At 37.3% G+C, this 24,044-nt stretch overlaps 2 protein-coding genes across 4 annotated transcripts; one reads left to right on the top strand and one right to left on the bottom strand.

Moving 5' to 3' along the window:
* Positions 1 to 3,977: 3,977 nt before the first annotated feature.
* On the top strand, positions 3,978 to 12,767 carry ckmt2b (creatine kinase, mitochondrial 2b (sarcomeric)). 2 transcript variants are annotated; one of them, XM_051895585.1, is made up of 10 exons: positions 3,978 to 4,043; positions 7,099 to 7,270; positions 7,403 to 7,601; positions 8,405 to 8,500; positions 8,642 to 8,863; positions 10,894 to 10,979; positions 11,238 to 11,361; positions 11,452 to 11,586; positions 11,789 to 11,914; positions 12,170 to 12,767. In XM_051895585.1, exons 2-10 carry the CDS (start codon positions 7,125 to 7,127, stop codon positions 12,284 to 12,286), a joined length of 1,251 nt encoding a protein of 416 aa, XP_051751545.1. In that variant the 5' UTR covers positions 3,978 to 4,043; positions 7,099 to 7,124; the 3' UTR covers positions 12,287 to 12,767. The 2 variants fall into 2 exon arrangements, with proteins under 2 accessions (XP_051751545.1, XP_051751546.1); XM_051895586.1 differs by lacking the exon at positions 10,894 to 10,979 and adding an exon at positions 10,078 to 10,163.
* Positions 12,768 to 19,562: 6,795 nt separating this feature from the next.
* otpb (orthopedia homeobox b) lies at positions 19,563 to 22,940 on the bottom strand. Of its 2 annotated transcripts, none has more exons than XM_051894430.1 (3): positions 22,763 to 22,940; positions 22,059 to 22,453; positions 19,563 to 20,856 (listed from the first exon to the last, which is right to left on the bottom strand). In XM_051894430.1, the coding sequence occupies exons 1-3, from the start codon at positions 22,836 to 22,838 to the stop codon at positions 20,347 to 20,349; spliced, it is 981 nt and encodes a 326-aa protein (XP_051750390.1). In that variant the 5' UTR covers positions 22,839 to 22,940; the 3' UTR covers positions 19,563 to 20,346. The 2 variants fall into 2 exon arrangements, with proteins under 2 accessions (XP_051750390.1, XP_051750391.1); XM_051894431.1 differs by having other exon boundaries at positions 22,802 to 22,932.
* Positions 22,941 to 24,044: the final 1,104 nt, after the last annotated feature.

Genomic DNA, 24,044 nt, shown 5'->3' with positions numbered 1-24,044 from the left:
GGAACACAAATTAAGATGTTTTTGATAAAATCCGATGACTCAGTAAGGCCTGCATCACCAGCAATAACGCTCTCTTTTTCAATGGCTAGAAATCTACTAAAAACATATTTAAAACAGTTAATGTGACTACAGTGGTTCAACTTTAATATTATAAAGCGACGAGAATACTTTTTGTGCGCTAAAAATAACAATATAGCGACTTTATTCCACAATATCTAGTGATGGACGATTTCAAAAGACTGCTTCATGAAGCTTCGAAGCTTAACGAATCTTTTGTTTCGAATCAGTGGTTCGGAGCGTGTATCAAACTGCCAAAGTCACGTGAACTATTGAAGTTTCAAAACACTTACGACGTAACGAAGCCTTGTTTACTGAAATCATGTGATTTTGGCGCTCTGAACCACTGATTCGAAACAAATGATTCGTAAAGCTTTGAAGCTTCATGAAGCAGTGTTTTGAAATCACCCATCACTAGATATTGTGGAATAAAGTCGCTATTTTGTTTTTTTTGGCACACAAAAAGTATTCTCGTCACTTTATAATATTAAAGTTGAACCACTGTAGTCACATGAACTGTTTTAAATATGTTTTTAGTAGCTTTCTGGGCATTGAAAAAGAGTGTTATGGCTGGCGACGCAGGCCTCACTGAGCCATCGGATTTTATCAAAAAATATCTTAATTTGTGTTCCGAAGATGAACGAAGCTCTTACGGGTGTAGAACGACATGAGGGTGAGTAAATAATTTTCATTTTTGGGTGAACTAACCCTTTAAATGATTTTTAACTAAATGACTGAAATCCAATTCCGACTCTACAAGTTCTTCAATAATCAAAGCTTTCCTGCTTTTTAATGTAACAACCCTCCTGGTCAGCTAACCAGAAAAGAGGGCCTCTCCATTATTTGCATGAAAAATTCAGTGATCGCATGTTGGAAAATGCATTGCAAGACATGTTTTGTGGTCATGTGTCATTCAGCTGCTGTGTAGCCTCTTTTAAACTCTCTAGAAACCTCAAGTAAAACAGATAGATGAATATATTTAACTTCTCATTTGACTGCACTTCTTTATCTAAATACTCTGATCATAATAGCTGGAGATTTCATATGCATAGACTGGCAGAGAACTGTCAAATTGGCCATAAATATATATCTACCACTGTGCTGTATGAAGACAATGTTGTTTCTGTCTGATCTTTCCTTTCTTCAAAGTGGGACGGATTTCTATTCTATATGTGCGAGTGTGTGAAATGCATGAGAGCGTGTAGGTGTGAATGTGATCTCAGAGGTGAGTGGGTGGAAAAGGTGTGAGTTACACTCTCATCAATGTAGCGTTGTTATCTTTAAAGCAAGTGTGATGGTAGTATTTATTTTCTGGCATATTTATTTGACCCTTTTTGTATATAGTGTGTCAATATGGGTTTATGATATAATGTGATTTTTGTCCCCATCCATCGCCATGTAATATTTTAATTTCTGCAAGCACTCCTGTAATTGTTACATTTTGCTAAATGTGTTAAGAAAAATGTAGCATATCTGATTAATTTACAATCCTTTGTCAGTTTTTCTCTTTTTTTAAGGGTTTAGTGTAATGTGCACAGAATTATTGCTTTGGTATGTTGCATGTCTTTGCATGTCCAGGTTGGATTCCTTCTGTGAAAACTGCTTTTTGTACATTTCTGTATCAAACTATTTTTCCTTATTTTTTTCCTTCCTCTTTATTTTATCACTGATTCTCTTGCAGAATGTATGGCTTCAGTACTTCAATTCCATGCTTTCATTTCAAATAAACAAATCCAACAAACAATGGAATCTGCATCATGTATCACAGATATAGATAGATAGATAGAATTTCAAGGTCTCTCCCCCTCTCTCTCCATAATCCTACAGAGGAAGGAAGGGATGAGCACAACATGGCTCTAGTGTTAAACCAGATAATGCTTGAGCTGGGCAAATCAAATACCAGTTTAATTTTATCCCTCACCCACACTGTCATACTAAACATAGCTTAGCGCAGTTTTGCATGAGTATCGAAGTTGGGGAATGTTACTTTAAAACGTAATGCATTACAATATTGAGTTACTCCCTAAAAACGTAACTAATTGCGTTAGTTACTTTTTATGAAAAGTAATGCGTTACATTACTTTTACGTTACTTTTTCCCACCTGGGCTGGGTTTGCTTGTTTGTTTGTTTTTTAATAACAGTTCTATTTTTGGCAAATGTTAAGGCCCTTTCACACCCAAAGTGAAATGAATAAGCCTCAGGCTGAAGGAAATGCATAATTACGCCTGTACAGTAGAGGGCGCATGCAGCTCAAACAGATGTGCTGCCATTGTGGATTAAAGAATAGGATACAGGAGATGGAAGTTCAACACTCTTATTTCTAAATCTAATCTAAAGTAATTTTTGCTTATTCCCATTGTTGAATTAGAACATTGAAGGTCAGCAGCAAAGACATTGGTTAATAAAGTGATATTAAATACATAAAGTATATTTGTGTCATTTAATATGGTTAATTATTATGTTTGCATAAAATTCTAAGATTGCGTTTCACAATTTTTATTCATTTTGAGAAATACTGAATGTTTTCATGCAAGTGAGATGAGTAAATGCATGTTCATATTTAGAACTACAGTAATCATCATGTTTATACAGCACACACAACACCTCTGCACTTTATTTCTCTCAACATGGAGACAGGAGAGCTGTCAGTCAATAAATGTGTAAAAATAACTTGTGTTACTTATTTGAAAAAGTGGCTTTTGTTGTTATTTTGATGTAGGCCTAAATTGAAAAAGTAATGTGTTACTTTACTAGTTACTTGAAAAAGTAATCTGACTCAAGTTATGCGTTACCCCCAACACTGATTACAATATTGTATTACATAGCTCCTTTTTTATGGAAAGTAATTTTACAATACTTTTGTGTTACTTTTTCTCACCTGGGCTGGGATTGCTTGTTTATTAATAGGGAAAAAAAAGTTATATTTTTGGCATATGTAAAGGCCTTTTCACACAAAATGTAAAGTGAATAAGACTCAGGCTGAAGGAAATGCAAATTCACACCTGTACACTAGAGGGCGCAGCTCAAACCTTTCAGCTGTGCTGTCATTCAGGATCACAGAAGAATCGGACACAGGAGAAGAAAGTTCAACACTCTTACTTCAGCAATAAAAAAAAGAAAAAAATGCAAATGTGATGTTTAGCTGAAGTCATTTTTGCTTATTGGTATGGTTGAATTGGATCATCGAAGGTCAGCAGCAAGCCATTGGTTAATAAAGTGAGATTAAATAGGCTACATAAAGTATATTTTTGTTATTTAACATATTTAATTATTGCAGGTTTGAGTATTATTTTAAGTTTGCATTTGACTATTTTAATCATTTTGAGGAATACTGAATCTGTTTTTGTGCAAGTGAGATGAGTAAATGCTCACATTTAGTCTAGAACTACAATATCCATCATGATAACAGCACACACAAACGCCTCTGCACCCAATTTCTCTCAACATGGGGAAAAAAGAGGTGTCAGTCAATGGGCAAACAAAGTAACTTGCATTACTTACTTGAAAAAGTAACTTGGATATTTTGTTGTAAATTTAAAAGTAATGTGTTACTTTACTCATTACTTAAAAAAAGTAATCTGATTACTTAAATTGTGTTACTTATAATGCATTACCCCCGATACTGATGAGTACCTAACCAGCTTAAACCAGCCTGGACCAACATCAGCAGGGACATGATTAACGTTGCAAACTTTTTGGTAATATTAATATATCTAAACAGTAAAATAACTGGACTACAGTGGGTAAAAGGTGAGCATATATGTGTATAGTATCTCAGTCACAAGCCGTATACACTATCACCGGCACGTAACTGGAGGTTTCCACTGGTTAGGGAGAGCTCAAGGACACAGAGACATGGTGTCATGCTGACAGATGAAATAGGATTGGCTGGAGAGATGAGCTCTTATTTTGAGCACAGGCCTGGTGTAGTCTCACTCTGGAACAGTCTACTGTACTGGAGCCTGAGAGCCCTTCAATTCTACAGGTGAGTACAATAAAGCATTTACTTTAGCAGTCATTTTGTTTGTAGCTTTATTTATTGACAGAAATGTAAAGATACCAGATCAGCATGGAAGCTAGATTTTCATCCAGTTGCAGCAGTGCTGAGGATATTTTATAAAGGTTTTGTTCAGTTTTTGATCTTTTTGATACCAATATGTTTGAAACAAGAGTTGATTTATAATCGAAAATAATTCAATATTTCTAATTAAGTTTGTTTATAATTAAACTAAATTATAACTAACTTAATGACTGTAAATTAGTTTATAATTAAAATTGTGTAAAATAATGTTTGTTTTGCATTTCCAGTGCACCATTTTCTAATTTTTTGTTTAGTTTACACCAATACATTCTCAGAATCCACCCTAAAACTAAAAGTGTGACCAGCACAGAGCCACCCTGTCCCACTGTAAGCCCCCATGACTGGTCACACTCACAGGTCATGTGATCATTATAACATATGGCAGCAGAGTAATTGCGTAAGACCTTTTGCTAGCTTCAGTGTCAGTTGTAACTGTACACAGCACTGACCTCTTTGGCGTGCAGCTAAAATATCTAGAACTATTGAGACCATAGTTTCCTCATAGGGACCACAAAATGGAGTATTTAAGCAGAGTAGTGATGACATACTGGTTAGGATGATAATGAAAATACAAACATCATTAGCAAGTAGTCCCTGCTGAAAAATGTATATTCAGATATTTGAAACAACATTGGTTGAAGTGCCGTGCTTATTAACTGAAGTTTTTTTGTCTAAGATTTGTATTTTTGTGTAAGGTTCTAGAAACCTGATGACTGGAACATGCATGTGACACAAGGGCTGTGTGTTACTGAGGCATGTGAAATATAAGCTGTCACATATTACTTTGGCATTAAGTTCAAAGCCAATGTATATTTGGATACTCCAGTGGAAAAAGTCAACATGTATGTCAGGACACAGAGGTTGCTCACCATGTCAAGCTGTATCAGGAATGAGAGTACCTTTGATTAGTTATGTGCTTTAACACTTTGGAAAACTCCTCAGCAAAAACATTTACTCATCATGTCATTCCAAACATATAATTCTCGTTCATCTTAGGAACACAAATGAAGATTTTATCTATATTGTATCACACACAGTTTCTGCCAATCTCATGTTAATCTTGAGTACCTATAGAGTAGTAGTGCATCCTTCATATCTCCAAAAAGTCTTTAGTTTAATCATATTTATAAAAGATACATACGCTGTACCGAGTATTTCCGAAAACAGCCGAGCGCCTGGAGGCGTATCCTGTAAGTGGAGCTAGAGTCACGAGTACCCGCAGCTTTTGCGTAGGGATCGTCTACAAGCTATCAATGGTCAGCTAAACAACTGTATTTAAACACACAATACACCATCGCATTATCCCTGCATAACTTTTGAATCACTATAATGAATATAGCGTATGGATGATAATTAATGAATTTATGAATTCACTATGTTCGTGTTTACATTATATGCACTTAGGCACCTATTGTCAACAAAACAGACATTTGAAGCAGTTTTACTCACCACCTGCAGTTCCGACTCATGACTGGGATCATTATTGCTGTGACCGCGCCATCTTTCAGTGTCAAACGATCTGTAAATCCAGCGTCAACTGGGCCTTGTTTATGAAACCATAAGCACCGATCCTGAGGGCTCGAGCAGCCACGGAAAAACACGAGATATTCTCCATTTATTTTAACCAACAAAAAAGTGATCGCAACTATCAGTTTCTATGGTTATTTTAATGACAAATATCGAGAGTACATCAATGTAATGCGTGAGCACAACTCTCTCAGCTCCACTGAACACTGGGTTCTTTGGGAAGCAAGGTTGTCTTTCCCTCACAACCAAAAACACAGTTCTTTGGTGACATTGTTGATTTCGTGAAGTCCTGTGACCTGTGCAACGCTGCTGATAAACTGTAAACCCGAACGCGTGTTGATGGGCTTGCTCTTGCTCTCTGGCTCAGGTCCACATGTGCGCGCGCGCCCTTCCTGGAGAAGTGCCCGTACAAGGAATTCCGCCCCCGTTTACGTCACTCAGGCCGATACTCGAAAAAAAAAAGTCAGAATCCTGTGAGGATTTGGAAGAGTATTTTTGGCACAGAAATACTCCATCATACGTCCAACTCATGTTTTGAAAATAAGTGTAAATAAGTCAGAATACATGAAATAGCATTATACCCCCCTTTAAGGTTTAGTTGTTACCCTATTTGTTACCTTAAAGGGTTAGTTCACCCAAAAATAAAATATCTATCATTATTTACTCACTCTCATGTCGTTTCAAACCCGTAAGACCTTTGTTTTAGATATTTTTTATGAAATCCAAGAGCTTTCTGTCCCTTCATAGACAGCAACGCCACTATAGTCCATGTGACTACAGTGGTTCAACCTGAATTTTATGAAGCAACGAGAATACATTTTGTGTGCAAAAATAAATACATTACCATGATGAATGCATGTGGTACTGGCTCAGGAGCCGGCCAATACTGAGCTGGCGTTCTGATGCACAACCTGGAAGCATCGCACTGTGTTTACAACGTGAACATCGTCAGACACTGCCACAGAAGAGAACAAATTGTTGAATAAAGTCGTTATTTTTATTTTTCTTGCACACAAAAAGTATTCTTGTTGCTTCATAAAATTAAGGTTGAACCACTGTAGTCACATGTCTTCACTACCTTTCTGGGCTTTGAAAGTGGTAGTTGCGTTGCTGTCTATGGAGGGACAGAAAGCTCTTGGATTTCATCAAAAATATCTTAATTTGTGTTCCAAAGATGAACGAAGGTCTTATGAGTTTGGAACGACATGAGGGTGAGTAATTAATGACAGAATTTTCATTTTTGGGTGAACTAACCCTTTAAGGAACTATTTCCACCTGATTTGACCTTTAAAAATGACTTTTGTTGGTGAACTCAGGATTATTCAGTTACATAAAATAATATTTTTGATTTGAATAAAAACAAAAAGGTATTTATTTTCACCTGACAAAACACTTTTTTTGTGTAACATTATTTTTGTCCTCCGCTTTGAAGTTCAGGTGAGTGAGTGAGTAGTGGCGATGGCAAGCATGTTCACTCGAATCCTCTCCGGACGCAGCACGGCCGTGATCATGGCCAGCCTGGGTGCAGGTACCCTGGTATCCAGCTATGTCATGACTGAGTCAGGAGTCTCTGCTGGGGAGAAAAAGAAGCTGTACCCACCCAGGTGAAGGATTCAGTTGCCTTTCAATTATTCTACACCTTCACTTAGTTTCCAGTTAACCCGGGAATATCTTTTTGTCCAACACTACAACCCTGAAAAATAATTTAATATAATTTGCTTTTTAAACTTTCTAAGTGCTGACTACCCAGACCTGCGCAAACACAACAACTGTATGGCTTCTGCTTTGACCCCTGCTATTTATGGCCATCTGAGGGACAAGCTGACCCCCAATAACTGGAGCCTTGACCAATGCATTCAGACTGGAGTGGACAACCCTGGCCATCCCTTCATCAAGACTGTGGGCATGGTGGCTGGTGATGAAGAGAGCTATGAGGTACAAAATTAGAGCAAATGCATTTTAATAAATGCAGTATATTAAACTCAACAACACAAATGTGAGGAAAATTCCTCATATTAAGCCAGCAAAAATAAAACACGAGGAGCAACAGTGCTGATGACTTAGAGTTTTTGATACCATTATGTTTGAAACAGAGTTGATTTTCTTTACTCAAATGACTGTAATAATTACAATGGTGTAATATAATGTTTGTTTTCCATTTGCAGTGAATAATTTTCTTCACATACCTTAAAAAAAATTCTATGTATTAAGCCAGTAATATATGCAAAATATAGTTTTCAATGCCAGTATAAAAAAAAAAAAGCTAAATTAGTTTAGTTCTGGACTGGTTACTATTAGTCTAGTTTGAGAGGGCAACATGTTGAAAAGATAAAGAAATCTGCAATGCTTTTATATCACACTCTCAAGGTTTTTATTGCCATCTACAGTATGGTTTTATGAAGATCCTTTAACATTCATGGAACCTTTCCATTGCACAAAAGGTTCTTTTTAGTGGAAAAAAAGTTCTTTAGATTTTTTTTAAATGTTCTTCACACTAGGAAACAATGGTTCTTTTCAGGACTGTTCACTGAAAGGTTCTTTGGGGAGCCAAAAAATAGTTCTTCTATGGCATTGCTGTGAAAACCCCCTTTTGGCACCATTTAAGAGTGTATAATGACACTGTAGTAGATTTATGGTCAACTATGTCAATTATTGGCATCAAAATGAAGTTTGCTTGCAATCTTCTGCATAAGTACATGCACATGAACTTTATCACTGACTATGGTTGCTATCCTCAGGTGTTTGCTGAAATCTTTGACCCAGTCATTAAGGACAGGCACAATGGCTACGACCCTACAACCATGAAGCACCCAACAGACCTGGACAGCTCAAAGGTAGAAGCTTCTCTGGTGTCTTTGGTTCTGAACCTTTGCAAAACCTCTTTACATCAAGAATATGCAAGATGAGACTTGCCTCAGTTTAGTTTAGTTAGTTATATCAAACACTGAATGATTCTACTGATGGCCTTTGAACAGATCACCTCTGGGATGTTCGACGAGAACTATGTGCTGTCATCACGTGTGCGCACAGGCCGCAGTATTCGTGGGCTCAGTCTGCCACCAGCCTGCTCCCGTGCTGAACGCCGTGAGGTGGAGCGTGTGGTGGTCCAGGCTCTTTCTGGACTGAAAGAGGATTTGGAGGGCAAATACTACAGCCTGACAGAAATGACTGACCAGGAGCAGCAGCAGCTGATTGATGTAAGTACACACAATAGAAACATGTTCTAGCATAAACTGTGGACACAGACACAGATACGTGTCAGTTGCATTTATCCAGTAAATTAGGGGTTTGAAACTTTTACAGACCCACAGCCGAATCTACTCTCAGCTGACCTAGGTTATTAAAATGTTAACTAACATCGTTATGCCATATAATGCTTATCAAATATCATGTCAATCCAAATATAGTTTGAATTTTTTTAGAAAATTATCAGTTAGTCCTATGCTATAGAGTTATGCATTGATGGAGTACTTCTGTAGGCCAACCCAGAAGTTAGCATGACCCTGGTTCCCTCAAAAAGAAAACCCTAATAGGAGTTTTCCATTGGCATTTGGATTGCAGAAAATAAGCTGTGTGATCAACAAAGGTTTATGATTCTTACATGTTTTGTTCATCATGGTAATCTTCAAAAATGAATGCAACTTCTATGAATTCTGAAGCCGAAATACAATCAGCAGAAATAAAAAGCTAAATGTAGGCTATAAACCAACTACACCATGGTAGCATGACTTCAGTGTCACCACTGTTATGTTTTGGACAACTCTTTCAGTCTTTATTTAAAAAATTCCCTGTTAGAATAGGGTTAAAGAGCGCAATTGTACATTATGATGAGGTTGCGAAAGCAAACAAGTGAGTTAGATGGGTTTACCTGTTTGGTGCGATGATGTTTAGGCTAATGTCTGCGACACCTCTGTAGTCCCATTTAGCCACTTGTTAGCAACCACCTTTTCAACAAGGTAAAAGCTTTAAAATATCACAAAGGGGTATTACTGTATTTTATCTTCAGAATAAAACATGAATAATATATATTGTGTTGTGTTCACCAAAGACCTTATTTCAGGCATTTAACCAATAACCCATTGACTTCAGGATGAATGATAGAACCGAAAATGCTAAAATGCTAACTCATTTCCAGGTTTTGGCCCACAAAAATACATCATCCTTCAGCACTCTATTCTGCCTGGTATACAAACATGAACAATGCTGTTCACCAGAAACACTTATGAAGTTGGTTGTCACATTTATGCTAGCTCACTAAAGAAGTTTTGCTGGTTTAGCTACTTTTAGGGACACTAACCCAGTATTCAAAATATCCAAAACACTACACATGCTTGTGTTTTCAACAGGGCAGTTTCATATTGTAATTCTCTAACAAACCTCACTGCTCTTGTCTTATGATGGCCTACCAAAGGAGCACTTCCTCTTTGATAAGCCAGTGTCTCCTCTCCTCACCGCAGCTGGTATGGCTAGAGATTGGCCAGACGCTCGTGGGATTTGGTAAGGCTGAGGAACTACTGACCTGCAGTTAGAGCATAGCACTATTTCCCTATAGCACATCCTTTACTAGTCACCCATAAGCTGGCTCAAATTTTCTCAGCTAAATGTCTGTTTGAGGGTCCATTTTCTTTCTGGCAGCTATATTCAAGTTCCAGAGAGGCATTTTAAACATAATAAATACAATTACCATACCAATAAATACCAGTAAAATTAACAGTAAAAATAAAGGAAATAATTGTTTAAACTTTTTAATAATGAACTTATAGGCTTTCAAACATTTTGAACATTTTTCAGCTATCTATCTCGACAAATTTGCATTATCTTCATTTTGTCTTGGTCCTGGATTTAGTCTTTTTTTTTTTTTTTTAAGATCTTAGACATTTTTTATTGTTCGAGAAGCTGTTTCACTCAGATATACATCACAACAGGGAAGAAAAGATTATTGCAACTGAATATCTGTAACACGTTTTAATATGCTGGTAGGAAAACTTACATCACATCTACTGTTGGAAATAGGAAATGCATCCAGTCTGACCAGAAGTGGGGATAAAACATATAAAATGGCACCCTGATAATGACAGTCTGAGTGATTTTTAACACAATAGATAACCTAGGTTAAGATGGCCAACCAGAGACAGGATTGGAGAATTATCAGGAGATGGTTTACAAAATATCAAGTCAGGGCTTCACTTTACACCCCATTTTTCTTTTTCTTGACTGAAAATTCCAGGACCACTTCTTGTTTGACAAGCCTGTATCACCCTTGCTGACTTGTGCAGGAATGGCGCGGGACTGGCCCGATGCCAGAGGCATCTGGTACGGTGCATGAGACTTGCGTTACCAGAGAGCACTTATAGAGAGCATGTGCCTGTGTGTGTTACATAATATATGTACCTGACAGAGGTCTTAATAAATGTCTGTTTTTACTAAGTGATTCACTATGTTACAGTACGACAACTATACATGAAATCAAAAATTTGTGACTTGGTTGCAGTGAAAAATTAGGGCTGAATAAAAAAAGTTGTAGCTAAATTTGCTGAATGTATTTTAACCACGATCTGTCCTCATATCCAGGCACAACAATGAAAAAACATTTTTGATCTGGATCAATGAAGAGGACCACACCCGTGTCATTTCTATGGAAAAGGGTGGGAATATGAAGAGGGTGTTTGAGAGGTTCTGCAGAGGACTGAAAGAGGTATCATTGTCAAAACATTCAGCATAAAAATGCATATTGTCTTTAAATAAAAATTAAACAAGGTCAGTTTATAATGTTTGTTTCTTACAGGTAGAGAGGCTGATTCAGGAGAGAGGCTGGGAGTTTATGTGGAATGAGCGCTTGGGATACATCCTGACCTGCCCCTCTAACCTAGGCACCGGTCTGAGAGCTGGAGTCCACGTCCGTCTGCCCCTCCTTAGCAAGGTGTTACAATCTCACAGGGTTCAGTTTAATCTGAAATTTACATTAGAGCATTTCACAATGCCAATGTCTTGGGTTCAATCCCAAAAAAATTAAATGTAAAAAAATTAAATGTAAATGTACTGAGAATTAAATAATCTACAGTACAATTACTATCTGAAAGACTATTCATGCAAAAATGTCCTTCGTATATCCTTCTGAACAGGACTCGCGCTTCAATAAAATTTTGGATAATCTCAGGCTACAAAAACGTGGCACAGGAGGTGTGGATACTGCGGCTGTGGGTGACACCTTCGACATCTCCAACCTTGACCGTTTAGGCAAATCTGAGGTAAACAGCTCCCCTTTGAATATTGCCTTAACCCCCCCGAAAGTGCTTTTAATTGAATAGAAATAGCTAATTTTATAAGTGGAAAGTTTTCTAGTAGAGATTATATGTCATGTTTTAGTATAAAACTTCAATGTTAGTAGTCAAGAATAATGCAACAGTAAATAAAAATCGTTTTTCAATATGTTTGTAAAAAGTAAAGATGCTCTTGACGTGTAGCCAGTGATTAAATCCAATTTTTTTGACATTGCCTTTAAGGTTGAGCTCGTTCAGTGTGTGATTGACGGCGTCAACTACCTGATTGACTGCGAAAAGAATCTTGAGAAAGGCCAAGACATTATTGTTCCTCCACCAGTAACCCAGTCCAGGAAATGATGACATCCTTGTGAGAGGAACTGAGGTTTAGGCAGCTGAGAGACCTGTAAACTGTTGACTCTCTCCATGTTATCTACAGGTCTTACTAAGTGGAACTCAACTGAATAAATTATTCATATTTTAATTCAGTCTTGTGGAATCTTTTGAATTAAGGCTGGAATACACTGCATGGTTTTTGCCCAGATTTTAAACTTTTTTTTTTTTTAAACACTAGTTGCCAAAAGGCAGATTTTGGGCAGTGTATGATGGGCACAGACTTTTTTTTATCTTCAGACTAAGAATCCATCCAGTCAATGGATATCAAACATGTTTGATATTTTGGGCCGATTTTAGAACACATATTGTTTTCATATGTCATGCGTCTTCTAGCAACGAGGTGCAGCTTAAATTTGCTGTGTTTGAAATGACTCGAGAGTCTATAGTGTGTGATCCTTAGCCATTTAGTGCATGATGCTCAGTTTCACTCACTATGTGGCACAGATTTCAAATAATTACCATTCAGCTATTTGGCCCAACTACAGGGATGCAAACTCATCAGGGGTGAAAAAGGTGACAAAGATGCGAGACATCCTGCTTTATATGATAAACAGATTGAATTTGACTTTTGTTCACATATAAACATTCATCAACTCACACATCAGTTGTGGTAAACGGAAACTCAAGCATATTTGCTTGATGTGCAAGAACCAATGAGGCTCATTCTCGTGTGTTACGCAGCACGTTTGAGCTTCCGCAAGAGGTTTGTTCTCGCGCGTCAAGCAGGTTCGGTTGAGCTTTTATGTTCGCTGATCAATGTTTATATGTGAATAAAAGCCTAAATTAAATCTGTTATCATATAAAGTGATCAATCTCTTCAGAAAATTTGGACTAAACCGCTCATTTCTTATGGATTAAAGGATTTTACAATCTCTTCATGAAGTTTTTGAAGAGTCAAGGTGTTAGTTGCATAGGCTGTGTATGGAGGGACAGCTCTCAGATTTCATGAAAGCTCTCAGATTTAATGAAAAAAAGATCTTCATTTGTGTTCTGAAGACGAACGAAAATTTTACGGTTTGGAACGACATGGGTGAGTAATTAATGACAGAATTTTCATTTTTGGGTAAACTAACCCTTTAAGTAGATTAAGGGTGTCTATCTTGTAATGTCATCAGTTAGCCACAGCTTACAACTGGGTTGTCTCGTAGCCTAGAGCATATATGACTCTCAATAAAGAATTTTGTGATCTAAGATCAGCTACCAGATTTAAACCTGAAGTATTATTGAATTAAATAACTTAGTATTATAAATAACAAATGCACTTATCGAAAGGAATGGGAAAGCCCAGTGACGTAGCGTCTTGTTCCCTATTCAGGGAACCAAGGTTACATACGTAACCAAGACATTCCCTTTCATAGGTTCACTCAATGCTGCTTACCGTCACTAAAGAGTCCGCTCAAGCAAATAAAACCTGGAAACCAGGAGCCATCCTCATGTCCAGACTGTAGAACTTGATAATGGTGTTCGGAGAGGACCATCCTGCAGCAACACAAATATCTTCAAATGAAGAGCCTTTAAAAAGAACTTGAAAAGAAGCCATTCCTCTGGTGGAATGAGCACGCACACCTAGAGGCAAAGCCATGCCATGCACCTCATATGCTGCAGAAATAGCTTCAATCACCAAATGAGACATTCTCTTTTTTGGTGACAGCAGCTCCTTTGTTTTTACCGCCAAAACATACAAACAATTGGTCAGATCTACACCACTGGAATGTGCGGTCAACATAGATCTTAAATGCCCTCACTGGGCAGAGACTAAGAAGTCGTACATCACTCTCAGTCCCTGAATAAGGAGGGGAAAAAGCCTCCAAGACCACCCTGGAAGTGAAATGGGGTCAAAGCAATTTTAGGAATATACCCAGGCCAAGGTGGCAGCAAGACTTTAACCAGCCCTGGGGCAAAATCCATAAAAGAAGGGCTGATTGAAAGAGCCTGCAGATTGAGCCAGAGAGTCCACTCCTAGAGGCGACGGAGGAGACAGTGAGAACCAGAGCGGGCAATGCATAGTCATGCTCGAAGCAAACAAGTCCACTTCCGCTTGGCCGAACCTTTGCCGTATGAGGCTCAGGGTGTAACCTTCATTCTCTGGGCTCCGAGTAGGTCCGCTCCCAGGTTCAGATGACCTGGTACATGTACCGCTCTGGGGTGTGTTTCCCGAACAACGATGTAACTCGCTGCTGAACTACCATAGAACGATGGATCGTTGAACAAATCAACTAGCTAGTCACGACTGTTTCCTGAAACCGTATTATCGCAAACCTGTCGTTCAACCACGTTGGTGAATGACGTCACGCAGGTGGTGAAAAATAACTTCTTTAAATGAGTCCTTTTGAGATCGAATTAATGCTACATTTTTTGCTATAAATTACGGACATGGCATTAGAGGACTAATTCTCATTTTCCTCAGTTATTTTGCTTTATTTCCAGATTAAAACAAATGCTTGTTCTTACGTACTAGAGCCTGTACGCTCTCCAAAAATGGTGCTTTAATTCTCTTGACAAACTAAAATAGCCTATATAAATGACATTTGTATATGTTCAAAATAAAAGATATACATTGTACTTAATGTCAGCTTGCTTATTTTGCTCAAGATAACAATTTATTAAGTCCACATGTCATAAAAACAAGAAACTATGCTTCTAACTAGGCCTACAGCTTGAGAGCTGTCGTTCCAACCACACAAGTTTGTGATGCAGTTTGCGAATGTTCGTTTGAACTATGGTTTCGGGAAACACCAAATCGTTGAACTATGTAAGTAACGACGGAACTTGCGATGTTAGTTGGCGATGCTTTTGGGAAACGCACCCCTGACTGACAGAAACTTGCTCTGCGGCCAAAGAAGAACACGTTTCGCCAGCCTGCACAGGGGGCGAGAACATAGTCTCCCTTGGAATTCAGGTACGAGGTAAATCTTTTGGCTTTTGATCCACCACTGGAATGCATTTTAATGTTTAAAGCAGATGTCTTAACAAATGTCAGTCGACCGGGTAGATTTTAAAACGAGCAGTTCATTCATAAATACGTAAGTTCGCTGTGGAAATACAAACCGGAAGACAAAAGACAGCGAGCGCAGCGCTGAAAAGAGGCGGGGCTACATAAGGTCTATAAGGGCTTCAGAGTTTCGTCACACCGAAGGTGTTTCCATAGTGAACCTATGAAAGGGAACTTTTTATTTAGCTAAATTTAGCCACCATATTGATGAAATCAGCATCTCAAAACAAGTGAGAATGAAAGGGCCATTTATAAATTTACCATAATGAAAAAGTGGAGGATGGAGTTCCTATAGCCTACACAGTTAGTGGCTGTTGGATGGAATGAGGTTTTCATTCAATTTTATAATGATTATAGTCTGTCTATGGCGCTACCAGATGTGTTCCGCTGATTTACTAGCTATATATTGAGTTGGAGATCGGATCGTTATTATCCAGACTTTGTTAAGATTAGGGTAAGGTATTATGTCTTCTCACGGACCACCTGAAATAATCCACACATATTGCCTAGTAATACAAAGATGAACCAGTATGTATTCATGGCCACCTGAAATGAGTGAATGAGAGACACGTGCCCTTGTAGGCTATATAAAAATGTCAACGTTTAAACTGTAAAATTGTATTCTGGTCTTGGATTCTGTTCAGTTATAGCCTACTTCAATTAACAGTGGTATTTTCATTTGTAAATAATCTTCATGGTGAAAAGCAGTTATTAGAACTATTATTAGGACTTTATTCCTAAAGAATCGGTAGCCTATGCACAAAACATTATCTATATTTCACCAGCAGATGGCAATATGCTAACATGTGATGAACGCATTTCCAGTTGTGCAGAAGTCAAACATCATAAAATGTGTTTTCCATAGGCCTAATAACATTTGCTGTTGTATTATGTTGAATATTATAATCCATATTTCGTTCATTTGTATAGGCTAGATAATCAATCACGGTGAAATGTATATAGAGGCTATAACAAAATATTTTTTTGTGTATTTAATTTGTTTTAAAGAAAATGAAACAATATTATATTATTTCATGTAACAAAGAAAGGAATCTTAATTAAACAAACATAACAGAGAAACATAAATAACTGAAAAAAAATATTTCTTAATCCCACCTACTCATAAATTGGCTACTTACAGTATAGTGTAGGCCTATACACTTTCACTTATAAATTGCTCAAACCTAGATTGGCAAGAGAAAAAAAAAAAAAAAAACACTTTTCTATTGGCTAGTTCTGTTTTAATTCATCCATGCTGTTTTGAGAGTATGGCATGTAGCCTGTCCCAGTCTGAGACCAGGAGAATCCTCCTGTTGGTCACGGATGTGTGCTCTGTGTGGATAAAGATGGCATCCTGCTGATGTCTGTGACCTTCATGGTGGCTTACTCCTCTGCCAGGCACTGATTTCTGATTTAGTGCTGCTCTTGTCAGGAGCTGTGAGGTGCGTTCCATGCACTGACAGAGCAACTCAAGGGCAAGTGTGGACAGGTTGGGTGAATAAAGAGCACAGATAGAAAAGCAAAGAATGGCTTATGTGCATTAGAAGTGCGTTGTTTATCGCTCTCTCTCTCTCTCTCTCTCTCTCTCTCTCTCTCTCTCTCTCTCTATCTCTCTCTCTCCATACAGTTATTTTTTAATGGCATCACTTTTGTTTTTGTATTTTGTTTTATGATTACTATAATCAGATACATAAAAGTGGACAAAGTGGGGCATGGTATTGTGAAATATAACATACGGCCTTCTTTTCATTCATAACTCAAAAATCCCATATCTCCCATACATTTCTGATTCATTACCATACACCCATATCCATGGGACCATGTTGTAAAAAATGAAGAATAAGGAGAAAGTCTTCTGTGGTCCTAAGGGCCACCTATTAACTGAAAGTAGATTTTTCAACGAACACTTCTGACAAAATCTCATTTATTCCATTTAAAGAATCTCCTAATTGTCATTATATTCTGTTTTAATCATGAGACACTTGTGCGTTTTGCTTAAAGTGATGAAATACACCAGTGAACAGAGCATGCGTTCACAGGGGGACCAGAGAGGCAGAGGGTCTCTCAGAGCAGATGCTAAAACTGATGATGATGGATGTCTACATGGAGACTGTTGAATGATTAGGGGAGGCTTGTGTAGATTCCACATTTTCCATTGTTTCATGAAATCTTATATGCAAATTTACAGGGACAATTAGTCTAACATCAGTGCAGGGCGACACTCTGAGAGTGGCAATTTCAGATTTTAAACATCTCTCATTTGTTGCTCTATGATGTATAGTAGGTTATCCTGTGTTGTGTGTTCAGTGCTGGGTAGATTACTTACTGTAGATTACTTAATTTTAGTTCATTACTGATTACATGATAAAAAATAAAAAAATGTAGTTAGTAAAGTAATCTACAGTATTACATTACACATTGTAGGTAATATAATCAGACTTCTTTTAGATTTCTTTTGACCTTACTTGTTTATAACATTGATTTGAATAGCATTATCTTATACCATATATTAATAAAAAATACCAAGAGAAAGAAAAATTATTACATTTTGTTATCAACAACATGAAGGGCATTACACATTACGTCAGGGTTTCCCAAACAAGGGTTTGGGAAGGAATTGCAAGGGGGTTTGCAAATCGATGAAAAGCTAATAATCAATTAAAACTTAAAAATGTTAAATTAAAAAAAAATAAAAATAATAATAATTAAATAAAAATTAATTTTCCATATAATTAAAGTCACCTGACTAGTGGACGGTCTGTGTGCAATTCCACAAAACATTTGAACATATATCAGCAATATAATATAGTTTTTTGTTTGTTTGTTTGTTTTTAGAAAGGAAAATTTAAAAGATTAAGAAGAAGACTTCTTTGAATCAATGAATTCTGAATAATTTACTGCCATTTAGTGAATATTAAGTAATCATGCAATTAATAAAAAAGTAACTGTAGCTTGATTATAAGTACTTTAAAACAATAATGTAATCTAATTACAAGCATTTAATTTTTGGAAACAAATTATATAATTAATCAGTTACTACCCAGCACTGCCTGTGTTTTATATCATATGTTTTTAAAATATCAAATGAAAAGAGTGGAATAGTAAACAGCTTTTTTATCTGTTACTACGGGCATTATAGTAATTATTTGATATGATGTTTATCCAGGTTCATCTGTGTCTTTTGTCAGTTGATAAAGGCGATTGCTGAAGTGACAGTAGATGGGTCCTCTCAGTTGAAAGGAATCTTGCTAAATGGGAGACAGTCTAGCCATTGTATCTGAGAAAAGATCAAGCAGATGTTTGTGGGCTGTTATACCTCCCCAGTGGTAACGGTTTCAAATCACACAAAGAAAACAGGAGAAAAAACATGGCACACTAATTGGTTACAATCTTGCTTTAGGTATTTGTCTACAAGAGCCTAAGCAGTTAAGCTTACATCTAGACTTATTGCAACTGGAATTTATGAATTCAGTAGTATTGTGCAATATCATATAGCAATCTCTGTAAAATGTGTTCTGTGAAATAGCTATAATTGTGTTGGTTTTTTCCTGTTCTAGAAGTAAAGCAAAGTGTTACGGTTATGATTAATGTGTCTGATTTTTCCCACATTTTCAGGGACACATTTTATGCTTCTATATGAACATGTTTTATCTGTCCAACTAATGATCCAGGGCAGATTTCCACTACTAATTCTGTCATCATTTACTCATCATCTTCATGTTGTTCCAAATCTCTCTGACTTTCTTCTGCTGGGGAAAAAAAATAAAAATTAAAAACTGTAGGTCTCCAAACATTTAGGGAACCTTTCAGTCAGAGCCTTCTGTGCATTCTTATGTTTTACCGTATGAAATTACAGCACTTTACAATAAGGTTTCATTTGTTAACATTAGTAAATGTCTTAACTAACATGAACTAACAATGAGTAATATATTTTACAGCATGTATTAACCTTTCTTAATGTTAGTTAATAAAAATGTTCATGTTCATATTAGTTTACAGTACATTAACAGATACAACATTTGATGCTAAAAATGTATTAGTAAATGTTGAGATAAATGATAATAGATAAAAGTTGAGGAAATGTTGAGTTAAAATTAACTAAGAATAATAAATGCTGTAGAAATATTAATTCATGTGAACTAATGTAGTTAATTATAATGTTAAGGATTTAAACCTTATTGTAAAGTGTTTTCATGAAATCAAGGCAATTCTCTGAGCTCAGATTTCTATAGAGATCACATACCATGCTGAAATTCTTAAAATGATTTTATTCACCCACTTACAATCAGTAATATAAACCTTCCCAATTCTGTTGAATTTGGTAAGATAAACATTTACGAAAACCATATTTCAGTAATAAGCACAGACAATAAGTTAAAACATATCACAAACATACCAGCAGATAACAAGTTTTTTTTTTCTTATCTACACAAACACTCAAGTTCATTTTGCTTTATGTAAACAACTTCCTGTTGATCCCGGTTGGAATATTACATGCATCTGAAACTGATTATTTGGAAAGTGGCTCTTTAATCCAACGTGTTCTTTTCTGTACCTGTAAAATCACTCCAACGTGTAGTACGTGCCTTAAAACAATCTGTACATGCACACACGTGGTCCTCATTAACGTGTCCTTTTACATTTAGTTTATCAAAAAATAATATCACCGATCAGCGAAATAAATATTCTTCCAGTTGTTTCTTCATATGTGAAAGAAGTCAAATAAATACTCATAAATAAATAAACAACTCGCCATTAATAAAATTAATTGCTATAAAAACAAAATAAACAAATAAACATGACCAAATCCAACACATAAATAAATTACATACATTTCAAGCATTAAAACTATTACTATAGTCTACATCTGCTGTATATAAGCATTGTCTGGGGTATGTTGGGATTCCATCCTCCAGTAAGGCTGCCAATTTGTAATTTCACAGTTATAACCTCATATCCTGAGTGCTCCGTGACTGTTTTTCAGGAATACTTGGGGTTTGCAGTGACAGAAAAGACATCTCAGATGCTCAAATTAGGTGAAACTCATTGAAACGGTGTGCTCAAGTGCTTTACGGCGCAGGGAGGCAATACTAGTCCCTCTCCACACATCACTGTCCGGGGAGCTACACAGCTGAGGTGAGCCGGTCACATTCGTTGGACCCGAGAGGGACGCGGGCACCATCCCAGGAAATGTGGGTTGATACAGATGCGATTGAAGACCGGAACCATTTGACGATAAGCTGCTGGAAAGGCCCATGGAGTTTGGTGGGGGGCCAGCTCCGAGACTGCACTGGGACAGGGACTGTGCCATCGCCTGCTGTCGGCCCAGCGAAGGCGGTATCTGCAGCTGTGAAACTCCAGGCATCCCAGCCGCGGCCCAGCGAGTGTCGTTGGCATGAAAAGAGCAGAGACTGTCGCCCATCGCAGCCGCAGACGGAAACTGAGGCAAACCGTGTGTTGGTAGCAAAGTGCCCGGCGCCCGAAAAACGTTGGTTGTCTTCTTGCGCTTCTTCCATTTTGCACGTCGATTCTGAAACCATACCTGAAATAAAAAGCAAAAGCAAACATTTAGAAAGTCGTGCATTTCGTTGGTGAGTAGCTACAAATTAGGCTAAGCCTTTTTTTTTTATTTACTTTTTTTTATAACTGCTAGTTGTCTTTACTGACACAGGCCTACGGTTATATCGCAATTTTAATTGCTTAGAAATTAAAAAATAAACCACATAAACGAAATATAGCCTATCCTATAGCCTAGGCTATAATAAATTAACGCACAATTTATTAAGTTTGTCGGCAAAAGGCGACCGCTTTGATTTTTAAATAGCCTCTATAATATATATTTCGAATCTATAATTCGGTTCTTAATAAGGTTATTAAACATGCACCCTATGAATCGTCTGCTTTTTTTTTTTTACGTCATGTAAAAATATTTAGGTATATATTCACGGACAACTTGCAGGAGGGAAAGATCCTAATTAAAAAAAGAGACAAAGCAGTTTCTTATTTCAAGATGAGATGGATAGTAATGTTTTGCAGACAGCCAGGGATGAAGTCGTTATACTAGTTGATGACATCTAGGAGACAAATAGTTTGATAGCCTTCGTTATTCATCATGGAACCATAATCATGAATTTATGATGAAAATAAACTCACAAAATGCGTCCAAAATTAATATTAGCCTACTCCTTACTATTCTGAGATATATTTTAACATTTAGAGCTCATTAGCTCGGACGAATTATTATTGTCACACCCGGTTAAATGGACGCTTAACTATTTTTTAATTTGCATATTAACACAGCCTCCTATTAACGACACAATTCGTATTCAGTTATAGAACAGGTTATATAGGCAAAAAATAATTGTTTAGCCTATTTGAAAAAATATATATATAGGCCTACACATGTGCGTTTTTTTTTTTTTCTTTTGTATTGAGAGCATTTATTTCTCTTTTTAAATGCAATTATTTAACGTTGTATGCTATTTTTGCTCACTGTCAGCACTGCGAATGTTTTTTTACGCATCTAAAATAGCGCAGCGAGCAGCATGGACATTTATGTTTTAGGCTTGACATTGTATTGAAGAGAATATACCCCCTTGTTGAATCCATATCATGCAATAAATTATGGATCTTAAGAGAAAAAAATAGCCTATTATTTTCATCATATCAACTGCTTTCAGTTCGTCTTTTCGCTGGAAAGCTCCGTTACGATGTCAAAGCTGAGCAGGTCCACTCAGGACTCACCTGAACCCGTGACTCCGTTAAACCAATCCGTAATGCAAGTTCTTCTCTCATGAAGATATCAGGGTAGTGGGTTTTAGCAAAGCTCCTTTCTAGTTCGTTCAGCTGCGCTGGAGTAAAGCGGGTCCTGTGGCGTTTCTGTTTCTGTTGGTTTTGTTGCCCCCCCGACTGATTAGAGTTTTGCTGTTGCTGCTTTTCTTGGTCTTTGGCGTTGACCTGCTGCATTCCATTAGGATTGGATCCACCATTGCTAATGTCTTCCCCGGGGAGCAGAGTGGTCCCTTCCACAGTCTCTGTAGCAGAAGTAAGATCGCCGGGGTGTCCAGAATCAGTCCCCCCTAGTCTGCACTTCAAAGCTTCCCGGTGTCCGAGAAGCTCGGCTGCAGCATCTTTCATCCCTGTGGACGCACATGTCAATAATTTAGCATTCTGTCCAAAAGGCAGGAACATTAATACGCTATTAACATTAAAGACAGAAAGAACGAAATGCATATATAAAAAAATAAGCTACTTATCGACATATTGCACAAACAATCATAAACATTGTTTAGTATCGCAATCCATCAAAGTAAGTTGGAGAAAATGTGTAATTAATTTATTTGGTAGCTAATTAACAAACATTGCAAATAAAACGAGTACAGATTGACATATCATTTTGTCATCACATTAGTTAACCAGTTTGAAGACTGAAAAATACTCTAGCTTACAGTGGAGTTGAAGACCGGAGTTTGGTGACGATAACTCACCGAGGCGAGTATCCAAGAGGTCGGCATGAGAGAGCATTGCGCACTGCTGGAGTCACAACTGCTTCCCAAACTACTCTACAACTTTTAACCCTTTTAAAAAGCGCATAGAGCTCAAATGAAGGAAAGTCGTCAGTGCGTTTAAAAAGGCTGTTCCATGTATTATACTGTTCTTTAGAGAGATTGGGAGGCGCTTAATAGTTGGATGAGCCCGTGAGCTTCCACAAATGGGAGCCAATCAGAATTGAGGGTTGAAAATGTCAGACAACCAACCAGTAAAATCCACAAACCGGCTTCATCTGCAGTTGCTCTCGTTCATTTCAAATCTGATTTATTGCAGCGCCTCCTTATTAGCTATACATTTTAAATGACTTCATAATCATGGCAAATAACCAGTGAATAATAAATCTTTCTATAGGCTATTGGTAGAAATAGGCTTCACAAAAGGTTGAAAAGTCTTGTCTTTATAATAGGCTACTTAGCCGACTTAGGATGCAATATCTAAATGCATGGAATAAGAGGCACTTTTTGTAAGGTCACTATTTGGTTATCGCCCAACTTTCGAGGCCCTTTACGAATCGAATACAGGACGCTGGTCATCCTTGTTTGTGTTCGTGTGAAGGGAATGAACACAGGGTTGATGCTATGGGTTCTGTGAGCTGGTTGTGTCATTGTACCTTCCTGTGAGTTACAGCTTTATTTGAGTGGAATCCATCTATCAAAAACGATGAATTCTTTGAGGCAGCTAACAACACATCCAAGGTACATTTCCAACTAGTCATTTTCAAGACCATTAAGCATTTGAAGTAATTAGTGCCAAATCTATGAGCTTTCATCTCAATTATTATAGTGAAATCTGAATAATGCGTGATAATTTAACTGTGTTTAGATATAATGCAGGAAGGCGGTGTAAATCATGTTTGAATTAGGCTAATTTATTTCGGTAAAGGCTTGAGGTGAAACAGTGAAACAGGCTACTGATGCGTACTGATGCCTCAGTTGTATCGATGTTTCATCAGCGCTGACGCAAGTAATTTGATTTATTTAATTCAAACTCGCTGACATACATTGCCTAATTTAATCCATTCAGCGAAAGCACATTCGGCAGGCTGTCAAGTTTTCAGCGTATTTTTGTGTAATCAATCAGTGCTCCCTTCTTTTGCGGCATGAATGTGCAACCGCAAGCCGTTGGACTTCTAAGAGTAATTAAGAAAGAAAGGATATGGGAATCTCTAATATCAATACA

The sequence above is a fragment of the Ctenopharyngodon idella genome, chromosome 5, assembly GCF_019924925.1.
Source record: "Ctenopharyngodon idella isolate HZGC_01 chromosome 5, HZGC01, whole genome shotgun sequence".
NCBI classification, from domain to species: Eukaryota; Metazoa; Chordata; class Actinopteri; order Cypriniformes; family Xenocyprididae; genus Ctenopharyngodon; species Ctenopharyngodon idella.
Note: the sequence above shows the minus strand (reverse complement) of the source record. Positions and strands in the feature narration are given on the sequence as shown.